This window comes from Penicillium cataractarum (assembly GCF_028827025.1).
Source record: "Penicillium cataractarum strain IBT 29864 chromosome Unknown utg000002l, whole genome shotgun sequence".
Classification (NCBI taxonomy): domain Eukaryota; kingdom Fungi; phylum Ascomycota; class Eurotiomycetes; order Eurotiales; family Aspergillaceae; genus Penicillium; species Penicillium cataractarum.
Window position 1 is genome coordinate 2,677,094 of NW_026622738.1, and position 20,865 is coordinate 2,697,958.

A 20,865-nucleotide genomic window follows, 5' to 3' on the forward strand; every position below is an offset into this window, starting at 1 on the left:
CTCCAAATACTCAGTATGAGGCTGGGGTATCCAAAATTGGCTAGAGGCTTCGCCTCCCATGCCCAAGTACCCTTGAGTCGACTCGAATCACAAACAATCAACTTGAGCAGTTTTCCTTCAAAAGTGAAAGGACTGAGGGAGCGGTAAGTCACTAATACGGTCATCTACAGATCGGTATCTCTAATTCTTGTTCCAGGCTCAAGCGACCTTTGACATACTCCGAAAAAGTGCTGTACAGCCATCTCGATGATAAATTCGATGAACGCATCGAACGGGGCACATCACAGCTAAAATTACGTCCCTTGCGCATTGCCTGTCAAGATGCGACAGCTCAAATGGCACTTATTCAATTTCTGTCTGCTGGAATGGAATCAACAGCCGTACCAACAACAGTCCATTGCGATCATTTGATTGTCAGTCGAGATGGTGAAGCGGAAGACCTACCCAGAGCTCTGGAGGCTCATCGTGAAGTCTATGAGTTCATGGAGAGTGCCTGCCAAAAGTTTAACATGGGCTTTTGGAAGCCCGGGGCGGGAATTATTCACCAAATTGTTCTCGAAAACTATGCTTTCCCCAGTGGGATGATGATCGGGACAGATTCTCATACGCCAAATGCTGGTGGACTGGGAATGATCGCCGTGGGTGTCGGTGGTGCTGATGCTGTCGATGTTATGGCGGGTCTGCCTCTGGAGCTCAAAGCACCGAAGGTGCTAGGTGTTCGTCTAACTGGCAAGCTTTCTCAATGGGCTTCACCAAAGGACATCATTAGCGCCGTTGCTGGAATGATTTCAGTCAAAGGAGGCACTGGCTCAATCATCGAGTACTTCGGCCCTGGTGCAAAGACCCTCTCGGCGACTGGTATGGCTACTGTTTGCAATATGGGCGCAGAAACGGGAGCGACGACATCAATCTTTCCCTACGCCCCTCAGATGGCGGACTATCTCCGCTCAAATAGTCGTCATGATATGGCGAGTGCTATTGAGAGCATTGCACCAGAGCTACAGGCTGATTCTGGCGCCGAGTATGATCAAGTGATTGAACTTGACCTATCGACTCTAGAGCCACGTATCAATGGGCCGTTCACTCCAGATCTTTCTACAACACTATCCCAATTTGGCCATGCTGTCGAAGAGAACAAATGGCCGGAGAAATTGACGGCTGGCCTCATTGGTTCGTGCACTAATTCTTCCTTTGAAGACATGGGTCGTGCTGCTAGCCTCGCACGACAAGCGATGGCTGCTGGACTTAGGCCTAAGATGCCCCTTCTGGTATCGCCAGGAAGTCTTCAAACACGTAAGACACTGGACGAGGCCGGTATTTTGCCAGTTTTCGAAGAACTGGGAGCAATAATGCTTCCCAATGCCTGCGGTCCATGCTGTGGATCTTGGGACCGGGTCGATATGCCAAAGGTATTTCTTGTCAATCCACCATTTTGTCTCGTGGAGTGACTGACATTTTTCTAGGGCACTCCTAATTCTATCATCACTTCATACAACCGCAACTTCTCCGGTCGCTTGGACTCCAATCCAGCTACCAATATTTTCTTGACTTCGCCTGAGATCGTTATGGCCAAGGTCTTCTCTGAAGATCTAGCTTTTGACCCTAGCGTCGACGCATTGCCCACTCCTTCGGGAGGAGAGTTTCGCTTCCAACCCCCAACTGGAGATACTCTCCCGGAAAATGGATATTTAGACTCTGATGCGGCCTATCAAGCACCTCCGACTGATCGACACAATGTGGAGGTCAAAATCAACCCATCATCGGAGCGTTTACAGAGATTGGCCCCGTTCGAGCCCTGGTCTGGTGATGATTTCAAAGACTGTGTCATCTTGATCAAGACCAAAGGAAAATGCACCACCGATCATATTACTCCTGCTGGGCCTTGGTTCCGTTACCGTGGACATCTTGAGAATATCTCCAACAACACTCTTATTGGGGCAGTCAATGCCGAGAACGACAAGGTCAACACCGTGCGCAACCAGCTTACCCAAATATTTGGCGATGTGCCTGGTACTGCACGAGAGTATAAGGCGCATGGCCAACCATGGGTTGTGATTGCTGATCACAACTATGGTGAGGGTTCGTCTCGAGAACACGCAGCTTTGCAACCCAGATACCTCGGTGGAAAGGCGGTTATCGCCAAGTCATTTGCTCGGATCCACGAGTCCAACCTGAAGAAGCAAGGAATGCTCGCATTAACATTTGCAAATGAGGCGGACTACGATCGCATTCGTTCCTCCGATCGGGTCAGCATTCTTAGGTTGGCTGAACTGGCACCGGGAAAGCCCTTGGTGCTGTCAGTCAATGGAGAGTGGGAAGCTACTCTCAATCATACATTCACGCTGGAACAGATTGAGTACTTCAAGGCAGGGAGTGCGTTGAACATGATGGCGAAGCAGTAAATCGGGATCTATTGTATCATTCTCATAGAAAGTATATTCAATTGACTACCAAATTACTACATTATAAATTCTAGGACACCTTTTCTCACTCTTTGTAATCCGTAGCACTATTTCCATTGGGTAAAGCCCTCGAGATTTGAGCATTGTTGAGATGTTCTTCTCGGCCTGGTGTAGCTCATAAGATCACTAGATTGGTTCTAACGTAATTCCCGTCCGGTCGAGTCAGAACACCATAGAATATGCTATATTTTGATTCCTCTATATTTCAACCACCACTTTTTCGGTATTACTAGGTTGTAATTTATCGCATTTAGTAGGTTGTTTTGGGGTGACTCGATCGGGCAGGAATTACGTTATGTCGAAAACAACTGACTGATGTAATGGAACAAATGCTTCACGCGAAACCAGTCGGCTGTTCCGATGGGTTTGAGTTTGACTTTGCGTTGTTGAAGTCTAAACATGTCAACAGCTAATCTAGTCTACTCGGTCGTTTCGCCACAGCCATCGGAAGTATCCGATGAACATACGAGAACGAGGTGGATCCCCTCATTCGATTCTGGGGAACCTGGGGTTTGGGGTGACGCACTCCTCGGTAACAAGACATAAAGTCGGGGCGATGAGCCCTGGTCATTGTGTTGTTACATCTACAATACAATCAAGGGGACGGCTTCGTTCATCTCCACAATGGTAAAGCAAAAGTCTTCGTTGGCAAAATATGTCCATGCCATCAAGAATTCGCCCCGGGATATTTTCAATCGGCGGCTCTTCCTAACAGGGTTTGCGTTTGCCCTTGGAGGATGTGCAAAAGGTGAGATTCTTGAGTCCTAAAGTCGAATTAACAGGCTAAAACTCTTCAAGGATGGGATGAAGGATCTGCTGCTGCGATCACACAGCTTGAATCTTTCCATAAATCCTACCATCTCGACAATAGTTCCATATCAAATATCGTATCTCTCGTCAACCTAGGTGCTGGAGTTGGAGCTCTCCTTTCGTTCTTACTCAACGATCGCATTGGCCGAAAGATGTCGCTTCGAGTATATTCGGTCATCTACATTATCGGCTCTCTCATCTCTTGTTTCTCGTCGGGCAATGCCGGTGCACTCTACGTTGGTCGAATTGTTGCCGGCCTAGGAATCGGGGCATTATCTGTTGTCTGTCCAATGGCAATATCCGAAATTGCTCCCCCTGCCGTGAGAGGTTTGATGACGTTGTGGTTCAATATCTGCATGTTATCTGGCCAAGCCTTGGGCGTCTTTATTGTTTACGGCTGCTCTCTTCACGTCGCACCCACGAAGGCTCTGCAGTATCAAGTTCCTTGGTTTGCTCAGACCTTCGCGCCAGCATTGAGCATTATGCTTTCTTTCTTCACTGTGGAGTCTCCTAGGTGGCTTCTCCTTGATCATGAGCATGACAAATCTCTTACTGCGTTGGTCCAGCTTCGTGGATTGCCAGCAGATGCAGACTTTGTAACCACCGAGTTCCATAGCATGGCATCTCATATCGAAGATCGAGACGCCGGGCTCGGCAATACCAGTTCCCTGCAGATTGTTAAGGAGACCTTCCTGGTAAAGTCCAATCTACGCCGGGTGCAATTGACGATCATCATTTACATTCTCGCGCAAATGTCCGGGGCCAACGCAATCACCAACTACTTACCCACCATTTTCGGAATGATTGGGGTTACCAGCTCGGATGTCAAGGTCTACTCGACGGGGCTGTATACAATCACGAAACTGGTATGCTGCGTGGCCGCATCGCTGTTTTTCATCGACCTTGTTGGCCGCCGAAAGTCTCTCATGATAGGCATCTCGGTTCAAATCGTCTGCCACTCGTACCTTGCCGGGTATCTCAAAATTTATCAAACTCACAAGGCGTATATGGGTAAAGAATCTACTGATGCAGCTTTGGCATTTATTTACATCCATGCATTTGGATGGGCGATCGGCCTGTACAGTTTGCCTTATCTGTTTGGTGCTGAGCTCTGGCCTAATAAGATCCGATCATTTGGAGGAGCATTGTCTCAATGCTTTCACTGGCTCTTTTACTTTGCTATCACCAAAGCCGCTCCTTCTATGCTGACGAGTCTCCATCAGTGGGGAGCATTCGTTCTTTTTATCGGGTTTTGTGTAGTGGCTTTACTCTACACTTACTTCATGGTACCAGAAACATCAGGCATGAGTCTGGAGGAGATCAACCGAATCTTCGAACGCCCGATAGTTCTGCTAGCGCGGCCACTGGAACCTTCGAACAGTTACGAGGTAGAACGGTGAGCCTGGCCCTTTTTTTTTTAAATATTTTTATTGCTTCTAACGTTGTTTACAGAGCCGGTGAAAATCAACCGAGCGATCCGAAGGCAAATGAGAAGTGGATCGAGAAGGCGTGAGAATGAACTAGTTAGCTGAATATAGTCAATGGAATTGACAAGTTAGTTACATGGTCTGCGTTGACCTCGTTTATAAAGCAAAAACAAAGTCAATTTTTTCTTTGGGGCTGCAGGTGCATGGTTTCGCAGTATAATAGAGGACAGGTAGAGGGAGGTTCCTCCCGTACATGACATGATCTGAACTATATATAGAGTTGAAGATAAAATGACTTGGTTCAAAACCACCAAGTGATCGGTCTTATTGCCTTCGACGAACACCATCGAAAAGGATTTGTAAACATTTCGGCAATACACAAGTCTATATATGGATGGGCTCCGACCGGTAGATCCAGCTATCCCGGCCTGAATAGTCGACATGACCCAATCCTTGCGCGAGAGGCGGGTATGGCCACATGAAAACGACGTCTACGACGCGGCGACCCTTGTCATCCAACCGCGGAGGGGGCACCATGTAGCCGTGAACTCTCTGGGTCTCTAGGACGTCGCAGGCAGCCAGCGGGGCGCCAGGAGAAGATGGCACACTGGACGCCGTCTCCAGGGCAGCTAGGCGAGCACAGATTGCCGCCATTATTTGCCCGTCGACAGGGCCCTCGCGGCCTTGTTCACGCAGCATCCTCGTCGCCAACGCACGCAGCGGTGGATCTCTGCACTTTAGGCCTACGATGAAGAGAGGGTTTACGATGCCAGGACGCATTGAGAAGCGTTTGAAGGCACCGGATCTGGTCCGCCGCCTCAGCCGCGTCGCCGCTGCAGCATCACGCACAATGCTTTGGAATCGCTCCAGGTGTTTATCGTACCCCGTTTCATATGGGTTGTGCACACACAAGAGGAAGATTATCGTCACCGTCAACTGGGCGCGCATGACATAGATATCCGCCAGCGTCTCCGTATTGCTCCGCGTCGACGTCGTGGACGAAAATTGGGCTTGTAGACTTGTGGAAAGTGCCGCAAGAGTATCGAGAATCGAACAGCATTGGGCCACTACGTCTGACTGTGCATTGCACATAATAGGATCACGCTCCTCCTTCCAGCTAGGATACGTGTAACGCAGTCGGTCCGCCGACTCTATGAATTGATATGATTGGTGAAGGCAGAGCATCGCGGCTTTGATCGCAAGCTCCGGTTTCCGGAGCATGTCGTCTCCAGAGACTGCTTCGTGAGATCCCAAGTACACAACCGTCGGCGTCCGGGACAAGGCATAGCTGCCAATCAAAACGTCAATGTTGACCAGCTCGTCTCTGAAGGTGCGAAGAATATCGGCAGATGGAGCCCCCCGACAATTCGGATGGGTTTTGGTCAGGATCTGTACGGCCCCCAGGAAATGGGCGAATGCGTTTTGTTCGTGTTGGCTGAGAATCTCAACGGCGGCGAGGATCAGTGATGCCAGAGCCAGGGACTCTGGAATGGCCGTCTCGTTGTTCAACTCCGACTGGAGCCTTGCCAGAGCTGAGCCGTAGTAGCGCCAGGCGGGGGAAGGGTATTCCACGGTTGCATTATTGAGCAATGATTCGCACGCGGCCCCAAACGCGGCGGCAGCAGCTTTCACACATTCGACTTGGTTCATTAGTTGAAGGAATATGCGCCCCCAGACGCCGTCCGTGGCAAGAGGACGGTCGTCGCTGTCCAGCGACAGCACGTGGGCGGCGAGATAGCTCAGCCGCTCTGTATGGCTGTCTGCTGGGACGCCGATCTTCAGAGCAGGCCGTAACGCCGATGACACCTTGCTTCCTTGGTTATAACCGCCACATAGTCGGCCTGCTTGGATGCATCGCCAACATAGAGGCCTTTGCTCGTCACATTTAACCCGGCGTGTCCTGTATCTGGTCAGTCGAACTCGCGCCACGATGGCAGGGAAAAGACCCATACTTGCAAGTGATGCAGCCTCGTTTCGACTGCGAAATCACGACGCGAGACCGCTTTGGTGTAGAAGCGGATTCTTGACTGCTGGATCTCGGATTTGTAGGCTGTTGTTGAGTATCTAGCGCCTCCATGGTTGCTGCGGAGTGATGTAAGATCAGCGGAGAGGTCCATTAGCCGTGGCTACAGCGGATTGGATGACACCCGTAATTTTATTAATTTTTCGAAACTTACATGTCTACACAGGTTGGTATTTCCAAAACACTACCCTATAAGGACCCAGCAGAAGCTGTAAAGACATTAGTTGAACAAAAAGAAATAACATCTAGGTGGCTAGTACTTCGTATGATATGTACTACTGCTAGCTACACATAGTAACTGGCGCCACGTAGCTCTTTACAAAATTTACTGGACCCTGTTTTGTAAAATTTACGTGGGGGCCAATTAGGAAGGAATTATCAAGGCATCGCGCCCATCACCCATGGAGTTATAGAATGGCGTTCCCGAATTTTGATTTGCAGCCAACGGGTAGTGGGGCCTAGCTCGTTGTTGTCGAGCTAAAGCTGGATTAGGCAAGGCTTATAATAGCTAAGAATAGCGGTGGAGACCACCTCGGTCTTTTGGAAATACCTGATTGGTCCATATTCATAAACTATTTTGTAGGCCTCCCTGTACTTCTTCAAGTCCAACTATTAGACTCAGTCAAGCTATATATACTCGTAGGTTCTCTCATGTAGTCTCCAGAGCTCAATTTTCTCTTTCTTGGTCTACGCTGCATTTCTCGAATTCATCAGTCACTCGCTGTGCCCCCTCACCGCGCAAATTCCATCATAAAATCCTGCACATCATGGCTGTGAGCAACGAGAATGCAACGATCGGTTATGCCCTGCGAGCGCTGCAGGCCATCTTCGCTATTATTGTCATGGGGACAGATGGATACGGTACGCAGAACTACCATAGCCCACTCTGTTGATATACCATTGAGTCTGATATTATCACTTAGCTATTCACATGTTTCGCGGCCACACCGTCTACGAGCACTTTGTGTTCGGCAACTTCTACGATTACGAGGGCGTCCCTGATGGATGGAGCTTCTTAATTTTCTGTGCTGGCTGGACAGTTCTGATTATTATCTTTCATCCTATCGCCGTCTGCTTTCTGGATTGTCTGTTGATTCGCTATATTCGTGCTGCCGTCGAGGCTGTGGCTGTCCTCTCGTGGCTCGCTGGGTTTATTGCTGTAGCTGTTCAGATCTCAGCCGACACATGTGCAAATGGAAAGGACTCATGTGGGGTCCTCATCGCCGCGACAGTCCTCGGGGCGCTAGAATGGCTGCTATTCATGGTTACTGCAGCCCAGACTGTCATGCTCGTTGTCAACAGCTCTCATAAGCCGATCTCTACGACCTGAAATGATGCAGCCATTTGACTGACCTCGAAGGATTCTTGTGGATACGAGAGCCAGCAGAGGTGCCAAGGACGAGTGGAAGCCTCGCCGTCATTTATGGGGAAGGATATTCGCAATGGTTTATGCTGAATTTATACAGCCATACATTATTAAAACTATAGAATCAGTCATGAACGTAAGGATGATATCTCTGCTTTAAATCACGACGAAACAAAATATCCGATAAAGCCAATTATTTAGCGGGATACAATATATACAGTATGGCTAGGCAATCGATTTAATAATTTTCGGTAAGAGAATTTAGAGTATTGTAGTCTACTCTAGACTAGTGTTAGCATCTAGTGCGAGCGAGAGCCTATAGTTCCTATATTGTACTTCCCCTCCTTGAGCCACATCAACTCATGATGAGCCGCATGCCGCGATTTAGTCCGCGGTATGAAACACATATAGTCCAGTTGGCAAATGAGTTTAGTTAAGTTGGTAAAATATTTTAATGTGTGTCAATCTAAGTGAGGCCCCAGTCAACTTGTGTCTTACACTAATCCTAAATAGGAACTTCTACCTGAATTCTTACGCAGGGGTCCGTGTAGCCGGGGGTCCCTGCAGTATCACGCTAAAAATAAGCAGAATGAATCAGTACGTAAAAAGCCAGTTTGTTTACGGTGCTACGGGAAACTTCCAGCTTACTTTTCAACTAAGACTTTGTCCCCGACTCTTCTTCCGCTTTCCACTTCGTCAGACAAACCACGTCAATATGGCCTCTACAGATCCACCCCAAACAGCAGACTACATCATCGTCGGTGGTGGAACCGCCGGACTAGTCGTTGCAGCTCGTCTGTCCGAATATTCTGATGCCAAAGTACTTGTCCTCGAGAGCGGCCCGGACCGTACCAAAGACCTGAAAGTGCAAGACCCTGATGCCTGGAGGGATCTTGGCGGATCCGAGCTTGACTGGAAAGTGAAAATCGGACCACAGGTACAGCTTATCTCGAGACTATAACAAGAACTGTGGGTACTGACCAGGCGTTTGCCATAATACAGGTCAATTTGAATAATCGCGAACTCGACCACCCAGCAGGACGAGTACTGGGCGGATCCTCTGCCATCAATGGAATGGCATATGTCGCTCCATCGCCCGCTGGAATCGACGCCTGGGCTAAGCTGGGTAATCCAAACTGGAACTGGAAATCGCTGTTACCCTATCTTCAGAAGAGCTATACCGTGACGCCGCCAGACTCGCGCCCTGACCTGAAAGAAACCCAGCGCACTCCGTCGACAGGACCTGTACAGCTGACATTCCCCGCTGTTGTTGACCCCGGTAGCAAGCCTCTACTGGATGCGTGGAATGAGGCTCTCGCCGCTCAGGGATACGAGTTCAATCCAGATATCCTTGCAGAAAAGAACTCCCTTGGACCTCGTGCTTATGCCGCTACTATTGACCCGATTTCAGGTCAGCGCAGTGGAGCGGATCGTGGGTATGGGTCTATGGTATTCGGGCGTCCCCATGTGCGCATCATTACAGATGCGACAGTTCGTCGGATCCTGTTCAACCCGAATGGTCCCAGCGTGACTGCGAGCGGAGTTGAATACACCCACAACGGGCAACTTGTAACAGCCAAAGCTTCGAAAGAAGTCATCCTCGCGGCTGGCTCATTCCATACACCCAAGCTTCTCGAGCTATCCGGGATCGGCCAGAAAGAGCGACTGGAGAACCTCAGGATTCCTGTTATCCTTGATCTACCCGGGGTAGGAGAAAAACTCCAGAATCACCTCATGCGCCCAATCATTGCTCCACTCAAGGAACATCCCGGTTTGCACAATATCACGCCCGGATTGAAGAGTTGTGCCATGACTAGACTGGACCCCGAGGAACAAGGCACACTTTTATCCGCAAACGAGGGCAATCTTGATAGCCTCGCCGACCAGACAATTCGCTCAATTATCTCCAGCCCCACTGAAGCTTCGGCTTCGATCTTCCTGGGTGCCGTGGCACCAACTCTGGCTTTACTAGTACCAATCATAAGTTTCCCATTGTCCCGTGGGAGCTGCCATATCTCCTCCACTGATCCCGATGCACTGCCAACTGTTGACGCGGGACTAGCTAGCAAAAAGCTGGATCTTGAGATACTGGCTAGACACATGCGGAACTGCTACGAGTTGATCAACTCGCCCGGTCTAAGCTCTATCTTTGAACCGAACGCGGCAGACTTGGATATCGAGTCTATTAAGAAGGACCTGCGTGAGACAGCATCGTCAGCACACCATGCCTGTGGAACGGCTGCTATGCTCCCCAAGGATGCGGGAGGTGTGGTTGATCCGAATTTGACAGTCTACGGGACGCAAAATCTGCGCATTGTAGATGCCAGTGTGTTCCCGTTGATTCCTCATGCAAACCCCTTGGCCACGGTCTACGCAGTTGCCGAGCGTGCTGCTGACCTGATTCGTGGTACTACTGGCTAGACATATCGGGATATCCTCGGGATACAACTCGCATTAGGATGAATTGGATCTAGCTCAGCAATGTGACTAGAAATATCAAACATATTCCACTCCTAACATGTACTCTAAGAATGAGTTGTTAAACCTGTAATTGCACGACGTAGATATCGCTTTCAAGCTCGGCACAGTCGACCATCACTTTGCTCGGTCCACGCCTCGCTTCCTACCGCAGTACGGGCGTAGAACATCTCATCCGGGTCAAATTTCCGTTTGATCTCTTCCAAAGCTGAATAATGACTGCCATAAAAGGTTTTCTGCCAGTCTGGCTGTTTCCAATCCGCTTCGTTAAGGTATGCGCCGCTATTAGGGCTGATTGCCGTCAGGGGAGGAATCAAGACATCCGTCATCAATGATTGGCACTTGACGTTCTCTTCGCGATTGGTATAGTTGTAGCCACTAGATTTGGTCAGTTCGGCTACTACACTCAAAATCTTCTCACGGTGTATGTTACGTACGTTCCAAGAACGACTGAAATGGCAGCATCTCGCCAAGCTGGGTTAACAGCATTGTAGGGAACTGGGGAACGTGAGACGTTGAGCGAGACACCCGATACCACAACTCCCAACTCAGCAATTCCTCTCAGGGCTGTGATGAGGCTAGATGGAGTAGACTCGAGGACCGAACGCGGCATGAGTCGACCTCCAACCTGGGCTTCTGTGATGTTGCTGTGCGGATTCATGGCGGCGTAGGTATCCCAGAAGGTGGGAAACTGTTGGATGTGATAGGCTAACAAATATCTATAATTAGCCTGTATAGCCAGCTATCTCATGAAACCGGTGATAGATACGTACCATAATTGATCTTATTTTGTTCCAGTAGAGCTAGGGTAGACGCCAGACCGTTTTGTAGCTGCTCCGCGGTACCGCCAGGCCAGGAGATGGGCGTCAAAGTAAATGTTTTCCCAATGACAGCCCAAATAGCCACGGCTCCAGTATCAACCAGCGGAGCAATGTCAACGACAAAGTTACGGATGATGTTCCAGAAAACATCCGCAGAGACACATGCTCCACTGAATGTGAGATTTGCCGAAGCCGTGCTAACTTCGGGATGTGGCTTGACAGTAACGCTCATGACCACAGCGAAGGTGCCACCACCTCCCCCAGACAAAGCCCAGAACAAATCAGAGTACTTTTCGGGAGATGCAATAAGATGCTGTCCGTCGGCAGTCACCACCTCCCACTCGAGGACCTGATCCGCTGCCAGACCAAACCGAGAAGCAAGTTGACCATGGCCTCCACCTTGGCTATATCCACCTGCGATTCCCACGCTCTCGCAATTCCCAGCCAAGATGACCTTATTCTGTGCATGCGCGGCAGCCATCCCTTCGAAGCCCTGGACGCCCGCGCCCAGTCGCAAAGCAGGGCCGCTGTAAGAGTCTGAACTGTAGTCCAAAAACTTCGTATCTTTCAGATGATGCATCCACAGAGCAAGACCACCGGGTGCAGTCGACTTTCCGAGGTAATCATGCCCGGTATTGCGAATGACCAGGCGAATGTTGTGCTCTCTCGCAAACTGGATCGTCTTTCGCACATCCTGAACCCCGCTGACATTGACCGTATAGCGCTGCAGCGAGGTGATGGTACATGGCGAGTCTCGTGGCATAAACGGGTCACAAGAGAAATTGGCAAACCAGGAAGCCATTGGCGAGGCAAAGGTGGTGTAGTGGGTGGCGGGAAACCCCCAGTCGGCAATCAAATTAGCGCATGCATGCTCATTGTAGGCCGAGGAGTCGCCCCTGGTGTGACAGACGCTGCCGATGGGAACGGTCGAGATTAGCTTGCCACCGACAGTGGTGTTGAAGTCTGCCCAGTCCTGGAACGAGGGCCAACAAGGATCGCCGGGGAAACAGCGACAGTTCGTGCTATTGGCTGCGTTGACACAGAGTGTCAAGGCAAGGAGGAGGAAAATCAGTGGTTGCATTTGGGAGGTAAATATCTTTGCGAGTAGAGATTCTAGGAGGATTATGAGAATGGAGGATAAAGGACAAAGGAAATTTGTTTGTTGTGGGAAGATCGCTCTTTCGGGAGTGAAGTGCAGGAAGTACAAAGGACGTCGACTGCAGACCATCAAATACTTGTCTTACGAGGAGAGGAAACAGCTGGAAGCAATTCTCGATATTAATGTTCTTTTAGATTCTGTATGTTGGCAATGATCTTTCCGAGTCACAGAGTATGTCCAGGTAGAATTTATGCACCGACGATGAACTGTTCAAGTATCAGTCTTGCTCCGCTCAGCAGGGGTTGTTATTTGCCGACAGCCAGCCTCTGAAACCAAAGCACCACAGTCTCAACTCTTAATTCTGCATCGATCCCAACCAGGGGAGCGCATAAACCACCACCTGCCACGCACACCAGCATCGCCAAGCTCTGGCATCGTGAGACCCGCTTACCACGTGGAATGCGACTCCGATGCCTGTCAGCACGGGCAATGCATATCCCCACAGAGACATCCTCCAAAAGTAAGCACACAAGATGCTCCAGAACAAGGTGAAACCGGCGATAGTCCAACGTGAGACCGTATCTCCCAGCACAAGCGGAAGAGTCCTGCGTCCTCGAGTCCGGTCTCCAATCTGATCTTTCAAGTCCTGCACCTGCATCGTTGTCAAGATGATCCCGCTCATCATTGCGATCCAGCGATATCCATGTTCCGAGATATTATAGTCCAGACCGGAGGCAATACGCAGGGAGCTGGTCAGATAAAGAGCGTAGCCACATGCGATAATCCCATCTCGGATGATTTCATCTCCGCCACGCAGATCGTTATAGAGCCAGGTCAGGATCATGATAAAGGCGCTCTCCGTTGCCACTCCGAGGATGGCGCTGACACTTAAAACGAGGGGAATGGTGATCAACATCCACCGACGCGTTGTCTCCGGGCTGATGCGTCCGGTCGGCAGGGGTCGCCACGGTTTGTTCAGCCGGTCCTCCAATCTCGACTCCGGTAGGCGCTGATTAGCAAGATCGAATACAAAAACATTGGCCCAGTTGAAGAGGATCACTTGGAGTGAGCGGATAAGGAGGATTTGGAAGGATGGACGCTCGGAACAGTCGGTGAGCAGAGGCGCGGCGAGGGCTGCGAGCAAACCAAAGGCCGAGTTTGGGAGTACAAAAGTCTGGAAGTTACTCTCGGTAAAGTGCCAGATAAGTTGTAGTAAAGCAGGCAACGACATGGCTTTCGGGGGAGACATTGCAGCGGGGTGAGATGTAAAGAGATAGTAAACCCCTTCGCCCCGAGAGCTGGTCAATCTTCTTGGATAGACGCGTCGTGGAAGCTCACTCTTCTGAAGTAGATAATCTTGGAGAATGGCCTGGCCTGACGTTTGCATACGCCTTGTACGCCTTGATTTCTTGAATGTGAGTAACCCTTTTCCCCTCTTCAACTCTCCTGGAAACTGAACTTCTTTCTGACAGCTTCGAACATCATGGCTCCTACCGTCTCGGCCTTGATAGGTGCTCTGCTAGGGCTGGTACTGCACCATGCCGTCTTTATCCACGGCGAGTGGCATGTTCGGGCACCAGAAATTCTGATTTACCATCTCATCTACTTTGTGGGTTTGTTTATGGCCGTGACTCACGCATATTGGGTGATATCTGGATATCTCGTTGCAGTCTACTCTAGTATCATCATCTACCGTGTCTATTTCCACCGTCTCAGCCATTTTCCTGGACCCAAGTGGGCTCGCGTCACCAAGATATGGCACGCCTGGCAATCGCGGCATCGCCAGAATTTTCTAGTTCTGTCGGAACTGCATCGGAAATACGGAGACTTTGTCAGAACTGGTATGGTCGAGCTTTACTCTTGCTATGGGGAACATTCTAACTATCCGAGTGCCTAGGTCCCAGCGAGATCACCATCTACCACCCGGGTGTCTTCATTGCCATTGATGGACCTCAAGGCAGCTGCGTCAAGTCCGAGTGGTATGACTTGCTACACCCTAAGCAATCCTTAGTGACAGCTCGGAACAAGGAGGCCCATGGTCTGCGACGTCGACAGTGGAACAAAGGATTTACATCTCAGGGTGGGTACTATTGTCGAGTCCTACAATGCAAACGTCTGAGCTGACATGCGCAGCACTCGATCAATACCAGGAACGAATTCTCCCGCTTATCGATCAGCTAGAGCACTGCATTGATCAAGATATCGCTGCTAAGAAGGTGACTGAAGCTACAGATTTGTTTTACTGGCTTGGGTTTGATCGTATGGGAGACTTCATTTTCAGCCGGACTTTCAACATGTTGCCCCGTCAAGAGTGGCACCACATTATCCTGCTTATGCAACGGGCACTCTCTCTCCTTGGACCATTGAGCCCAGTTCCTTGGTTTATCCACATTGCCTTTAAGCTTTTCCCTCGGGTGGGGATTCTTAAGGATTGGTTCCAGATGGTGGCCTGGTGTGAGCAGCAGATGCTCGAACGATTGCAAGTAAGTATGATCACACAGAAAGGATGCAAAAATTTCCGATATCTAGCTGATATTTTCATTTGAAAGGCTCCGAAAGATACATCCACAGTCCGCGATGTCGCCCATTACCTCCTTCAAGACGCGCGGGATGACCCCCGACGCTTCCCATGGCTTACTGGCGACAGCATCCTCGCCATTGTAGCCGGTAGTGAGCCCACCGCAGCCGTTCTCGTGGGTCTGTTTTGCGAGTTAGCAAAGGAGCCGCTACATGAAGAAATGATTCTGAAGGAGATCAAAGCCATCAACATTACGGATTCTCGGGAACTGGCAGCAAGCTGTCCTCACCTTGAGGCATCCATTTTGGAGGCCCTGCGGCTGTATCCTGCCCTGCCTACCGGAGGAACCAGAAAGACTCTTGATAAAGGAATCATAGTTGCAGGAACGTTCATCCCACCAGAGACAACTGTGGTTGCGCCGAGATTTTGTATCTCCCGTCGTGAGTGCATATCCATCGCCTCGTGGATGTATAGATGCTAACTCGCACTAGGAGAAGACAGCTTCGAACAGGCAGAGAAATTCGTTCCAGAGCGCTGGTACAAGAAGCCCGAAATGGTGCGCAACAAAATTGGCTTTGTACCATTTGGACTAGGTAAGTCTACATAACCCTTTCTTCGAGAAATATTGCATCCAGGGGAATTATATGTTTCTAACACTTGCCAGGTCACCATAGCTGTCTCGGCCGCGCACTCGCAATGAATGATATGCGCCTGATTACTGCACGACTCGTCCAGCGGTACCGTTTTAGACTCCCACCGGGTGAGACTGGAGAAGAGGTGCTGCGGGACTTGAAGGATCAATTTACCTCGAACCCCGGTCGCCTGCGCCTGGTTTTCGAGTTGCGTGAAAACTAAATTTCTGGGGCTACTGGCCAAAGGCCTGCTTGCTCGTGTACCTATGCTTTGCAGTACATACATCTTAATCCTTTTTGTGCTACTTGAGCCTTGCTTGTTTGCCAGAGCTGCAGGGGGAACCGCATGATGCAGTTTGTCACTAGGCGCATACAAATTTCGACAGGCCGGACTTCCTCTTCTGTGGCCTAGCAAGATAACAGATATTTTTGGCTACGTTGTGAATACATTCTTCAAAAATAATCAGTCCAGATTTATGATTGAAACAATAAGGATGGTCAAAAATTTCTCTTTAGTCCCCTTGTTTATCTGATGTCTCGATAATGACTCAAGTACCCACGATCGGGGCGGGCCGAGGGACGATGATCAACGAAGCTGAGCATAGTCAAACTACATCTTTCTCCACATTCTGCACAATAGTCGTGTCAAATTCTGCAAGATCTTACAGGTAGATACAGAAACTAGAAATCTGGCGAATAGATGGGCTTCCTCATAATGCAACTCGCCGTGGATAGGGAAACCGGAAGTGGCTTATTGTGTTCTTTCGCCATATCTTCCACCGTCCTATACGTTCTACCCGAATAACCCATAGTCCCCTTACCTGGGTACGTACGTGCGTCTAACTATGTAGATTATGTCATAAGTCATATAGCTCGTTACCAAAGCGTTATCTATAGCCCTGTTTACTAGTCTTATATATACTAACGTGGGTGATTCAGGAGATTAGCTATAATATTCTAGGTCTTGGGATTGGTCTTGAGATTATCGCTAAAAGTTTTGAGGAAGTCCCCGCTATCGTCCGCCGTACTCTTCTCTAGCATTAAGGAACACTCGAGCCTTTTCTTTGCGGCATTTTGCCTATCTCGGATAGATTCAAATTCTTAATTCTTCGTAAATTTAGGTTTACTACCATAGGCCGTTTGAACGACCGTGGATGGCTGGGGCTGGAATGGGTTCTTTCGGCCCCCAAATGTCATTTACAATCCAACCGACCAGCAAACTGAGGGGTATGTAAGATTTGAGAGCCCCTGGAAGCTTTGGATATTCCTCCCTCTGGTTATCATTCTATATTGAGACATTTTAATTTCCATTTCTGACCACTTGCACTCCCACACATGATGGGCACCTTAGAGAGCTATCTGTCTCCAGATCTGACCACAGAAACCATTACCCAACTCATAGTTTCTCTAAAGCTCCCAGTTCCAATTTCTGTAGGGCGACTACAGGTATCAGCAGCATTTCACTCCATCTATCTGATAAATTTTTCTGCTTCTATCGCCTCAAAAATTCCTGCTCGCCCCAACGGTGATGGCTCGGTGACTCTAGTACTCCGAGTATCTGGCCGCCAGCTGCCAGGCATCAAGACGCGGAATGAGGTTGGTGTGATGAAGTGGGTGCGAGAAAACACGACCATCCCAATCCCGGCAGTTGTTCGCTACGATGACACCGAGTCTAACGTGATCGGACATGAGTTTACTCTTCTGGAAAAAGTGCCGGGTTCGAGTGTAGATCAAATCTACTCCGCGCTCTCTCGGGACGCTCGTACCAAGCTGGTCGGCCAGCTAGTGGATTTTCTGCACGAATTACATACGGGTCCGTGGAAGGATGGATTTGTGGGTGGATTAGCTCTTCGTGGGGATGATATTACAGCCGGTCCTCCAATCGATGAGAATTACTGGCAAGCTCTTGACTTGGAGCGATATTGGGAAGACCTGGGGGAGACCCTCGAGTCAATAAATTCAATCCCGCAGAGTGGCTTCTCAAATTATGTGGAGTTCACCGTAGGTTGTTTGGAGCGCTATATACATGCTATCCAAAAACACCCATCGCTCGAAGCCTTTCGAGACATAGTCCCACGAATGCGGTCGTTCATAACGACTATCCAAACCCCTGCCTATGCCGAGGAACTCAATAACGTTGCATACGTTCTTGCACATAAAGATCTGCATTTCGGCAATGTTATGTGTGATCCTGACCATCCGGATTGCCCTATCACCGCGATTTTGGATTGGGAGTTTAGCGGCGTGGTACCTGCTCCACGGTGGAATCCACCTCGAGCTTTCCTTTGGAACACAAGAACGTCCCCGGAAGATAAGGTAGAGCAGAGTCGCATGGAGGATGTTTTCAAGTCTATTTGTCAAGAGAGAGGGCTCGGCAAGATGTTGGATGAAATGCAGCTCAGTCCACTACAAGAGTCGATGCAGACTGTCGTCAACTACATTCGTGCTATCGTGGAAGTATGTCCTAGGGGACAGGCTCAGGACCGTGTGGGTCAATGGAGAAAGGTTGCAGAGACAGCATTGGAGAAATTTGGTGTGTAGCATTCGAGCAGATATCTCGCACCCCCACCTTATGCAGGAACGAAACTCTGTTATGTTATTTGCTTGTTTTTATTTGACAGAATCTCCGAAGGGATCGTCGCTTGTGTCCAACCTCTATTTTTATTTCATGCAGCTCCTGTGTATCTCTGATGCGAATCATGCGATAGAGATGTAGATTACCCTCACGCATAGAGTGGCCAGTGGAGCTACGGGCGAGTTATCGAAGGGTTGGACGCGGATTTTGGAGACGGTCCCTATGGATCCCGTATATCCAGCTCTTCTTATGCACCCTGCATAGAGCTTGGTGTCCCTGGAAAGAGGGATCCAAAAGATGAGCGATAATAATGTTGGGTTGCAATCCAGCTTTCACTTTCTCCGTCCCTAATTTTAGTTCGGCATCCATCATCCGCAAATTGAAAGCCGTTCGTGAACACGTAAGCCAAGCTCCAGTCATACCAATAGGAACGAGAAATACATCGCTTGATCAGGTACCAAGTGGGACTAATAGGTGGGTCATAAACGTCTAGCCTTATCGGGCATCCCTCCAAAGCGCTTAGTCAGGTCATCTATCGGAAACAATTAAGTTAGGAAACATTCCAGAAGGATTCGTGTCGAATTCTACGACGGACGGTGAGAGAGAACTGATAAATAAAAGAGTTTCGTGATATAGTCTGACTGCCACCTGGTTACCACCATCTCCCAGACCAAAATCCATCACACTATAGGTTAAATCGACAGGCTGCGAAGGCAAGATTGTGGGACAGGCGTGGTGGGTCTCGGACATTGGTGCTGCAATCTCGGCTTTATCAAAAGCCAATGGCACCGGACAAGGTAGTCAAATCAGCGATAGTGTCTTCTCGGTTTCCATATTTGCGCTAGACGAGCTTTTGACTCGTCTATGCCACTATGGGCCTATGGGTTTGTTTTTACCGATAGCGATGGGACGCGTCCCCCCCCCCCCCCCCCCCCCCTTTTTCATATATGTATTTCACAAAGCGGCCGCCCTCTTCATAATTTGAAACGCAGGGTGTGAGGCTCTTCTTTTGATCACTTTGGTCATTCGCCATTTCGCTGTTTGCTGGCGACAGCAGTGATAGAGCCTGCCGGGGGTCGACTGGAATAAAAACGACTCTATTCACTCCGCCAATGAGCCTCCTGCCACGATGATCTCTCTTCTCCGATTCCTCTTTGCCTTCGTGTGCCTCATTAGCACCGGGGTTTACGCAGAGAGTCAGACCGACTGCAATCCCCTCAATGGCACATGTCCAAACGACGCTGCGCTTGGCACGGAGCACACATGGTGGTTCAATTCAACACTTGACGACAAATTATGGAACATGACCACCGGAGAGATCGACTACACGAGCACCGGAGCCGACTTTTCAATCAAAACCGAAAATGCATCCACTCTTTTGGTGTCCAACTTTTACATCTTCTTCGGCGTGATGGAGGCCCACGTCAAAATGGCAAAAGGCGCAGGAATCATTAGCAGTGTGATCTTGCAATCAGACGACCTCGACGAGATTGACTGGGAATGGGTTGGATACAACACGAGTGAGGTGCAATCTGACTTCTTCGGCAAGGGCAATACCACGACGAGTGATCGCGGTGGATATCATCCCGTGTCGAACGCGGACACCGAGTACCACAACTATACCTCCTACTGGGACAAGGATCGATTGGAATGGTGGATTGATGGCAAGTTGATGCGCACAGTCAACTATTCGGAGCCATTGACGGTATATGGCAAGAACTATCCGCAAACGCCTTGCAGAGTCAAGATTAGTCTCTGGCCAGTCGGAATCAAGGGACAGACCGAAGGAAACCTTGAATGGGGCGGTGGTTACGTCAATTGGACCGACGTCCCCTTCACCATGTCTGTGCAACGTCTGCGTGTCAAGGATTTCCATTCTGGAAAGGAGTATAAATACGAGGGCACCACTGGTACCTACGAGAGTATTGAAGTGATCAGGTAAGCTTTGTTCTGTTTGAGGTTGTTTTATAACCCTATCTCATGCTAACCATGATGGTTTTTACAGTGGAAACTCCACAGCCAAGCAAGAAATTGAAAAGACTCCTAAAAAGACATTGGCCGAGAAGTGGGCGGACTTGTCCGAGGGTGTCCATATTGGTGTGTATTGCGGAGCCGCCGCAGCTGGAGTGATCGTATTCGGCGCATTCGGTTGGTGGTGCCAGCGACAGCGCAAGAAGGGCCGATTGCAACGCGCTTTGGACGATGGACAGAATGGAGCGGAACTGAAAAGCTTGGAAGCTTATAAGCTCCAGTGGAGGCAGAGCGAATGGGGTCAGAAGAGCTACCAACAGGTACCTAACACGTGAAGCGTATATAGATCTCGGGGTTTCTGGTTTAATTTCTTGTGGATGTTTTATTCACGTTCATTGTATAAATATTTATTTCTTTTCATTCGGATATTTCCCTTCCAAAAGTATCAAAGGAAAGTTTGGTAAATGGACCCTCTGGCGACTACGTATGCCCAATTTTCCAATTAAGCACTAGGGAACCCCTGAGTGTCTCCCCGGAAAGTGGACGGAGGGTCTGCATTATTATAGGGTCCTAGAGATTATTAATGGTGACTATGGTTGAAATCCCCATATTATTGACTGTTAGTGGGATAAAAAAACTGGAAAACTTTATCGACACAGCCACTAAAAATGTGGGCCTCAGGT

General features: G+C 49.4%; 10 protein-coding genes across 10 annotated transcripts; 7 read left to right on the plus strand and 3 right to left on the minus strand.

The window, feature by feature from the left end:
• Positions 1-15: 15 nt before the first annotated feature.
• N7496_003039 (uncharacterized protein) lies at positions 16-2,402 on the plus strand (the record flags this gene model as incomplete). Its single annotated transcript, XM_056695970.1, has 3 exons — positions 16-143; positions 197-1,409; positions 1,464-2,402. The coding sequence occupies 3 exons, from the start codon at positions 16-18 to the stop codon at positions 2,400-2,402; spliced, it is 2,280 nt and encodes a 759-aa protein (XP_056558182.1).
• Positions 2,403-3,086: 684 nt separating this feature from the next.
• N7496_003040 (general substrate transporter) lies at positions 3,087-4,785 on the plus strand (the record flags this gene model as incomplete). The annotated part of the gene is made up of 3 exons (XM_056695971.1): positions 3,087-3,210; positions 3,261-4,668; positions 4,725-4,785. The coding sequence occupies 3 exons, from the start codon at positions 3,087-3,089 to the stop codon at positions 4,783-4,785; spliced, it is 1,593 nt and encodes a 530-aa protein (XP_056558183.1).
• Positions 4,786-5,083: 298 nt separating this feature from the next.
• N7496_003041 (Zn(II)2Cys6 transcription factor domain-containing protein) lies at positions 5,084-6,776 on the minus strand (the record flags this gene model as incomplete). The annotated part of the gene is made up of 2 exons (XM_056695972.1): positions 5,084-6,599; positions 6,652-6,776. 2 exons carry the CDS (start codon positions 6,774-6,776, stop codon positions 5,084-5,086), a joined length of 1,641 nt encoding a protein of 546 aa, XP_056558184.1.
• Positions 6,777-7,489: 713 nt separating this feature from the next.
• N7496_003042 (MARVEL domain-containing protein) lies at positions 7,490-8,052 on the plus strand (the record flags this gene model as incomplete). Its single annotated transcript, XM_056695973.1, has 2 exons — positions 7,490-7,583; positions 7,646-8,052. The coding sequence occupies 2 exons, from the start codon at positions 7,490-7,492 to the stop codon at positions 8,050-8,052; spliced, it is 501 nt and encodes a 166-aa protein (XP_056558185.1).
• Positions 8,053-8,803: 751 nt separating this feature from the next.
• On the plus strand, positions 8,804-10,509 carry N7496_003043 (GMC family oxidoreductase; the record flags this gene model as incomplete). The annotated part of the gene is made up of 2 exons (XM_056695974.1): positions 8,804-9,025; positions 9,091-10,509. The coding sequence occupies 2 exons, from the start codon at positions 8,804-8,806 to the stop codon at positions 10,507-10,509; spliced, it is 1,641 nt and encodes a 546-aa protein (XP_056558186.1).
• Positions 10,510-10,661: 152 nt separating this feature from the next.
• Positions 10,662-12,468, minus strand: N7496_003044 (FAD-dependent oxidoreductase; the record flags this gene model as incomplete). The annotated part of the gene is made up of 3 exons (XM_056695975.1): positions 10,662-10,944; positions 11,004-11,274; positions 11,340-12,468. The coding sequence occupies 3 exons, from the start codon at positions 12,466-12,468 to the stop codon at positions 10,662-10,664; spliced, it is 1,683 nt and encodes a 560-aa protein (XP_056558187.1).
• Positions 12,469-12,841: 373 nt separating this feature from the next.
• Positions 12,842-13,735, minus strand: N7496_003045 (UbiA family prenyltransferase; the record flags this gene model as incomplete). Its single annotated transcript, XM_056695976.1, has 1 exon — positions 12,842-13,735. The coding sequence occupies one exon, from the start codon at positions 13,733-13,735 to the stop codon at positions 12,842-12,844; it is 894 nt and encodes a 297-aa protein (XP_056558188.1).
• Positions 13,736-13,969: 234 nt separating this feature from the next.
• Positions 13,970-15,859, plus strand: N7496_003046 (cytochrome P450; the record flags this gene model as incomplete). Its single annotated transcript, XM_056695977.1, has 6 exons — positions 13,970-14,327; positions 14,384-14,566; positions 14,620-14,969; positions 15,036-15,444; positions 15,496-15,597; positions 15,669-15,859. 6 exons carry the CDS (start codon positions 13,970-13,972, stop codon positions 15,857-15,859), a joined length of 1,593 nt encoding a protein of 530 aa, XP_056558189.1.
• Positions 15,860-16,826: 967 nt separating this feature from the next.
• Positions 16,827-18,177, plus strand: N7496_003047 (phosphotransferase family protein; the record flags this gene model as incomplete). The annotated part of the gene is made up of 2 exons (XM_056695978.1): positions 16,827-16,863; positions 17,072-18,177. The coding sequence occupies 2 exons, from the start codon at positions 16,827-16,829 to the stop codon at positions 18,175-18,177; spliced, it is 1,143 nt and encodes a 380-aa protein (XP_056558190.1).
• A 1,163-nt stretch (positions 18,178-19,340) lies between these two features.
• Positions 19,341-20,517, plus strand: N7496_003048 (glycoside hydrolase family 16 protein; the record flags this gene model as incomplete). Its single annotated transcript, XM_056695979.1, has 2 exons — positions 19,341-20,149; positions 20,217-20,517. The coding sequence occupies 2 exons, from the start codon at positions 19,341-19,343 to the stop codon at positions 20,515-20,517; spliced, it is 1,110 nt and encodes a 369-aa protein (XP_056558191.1).
• Between the last annotated feature and the right edge of the window lie 348 nt (positions 20,518-20,865).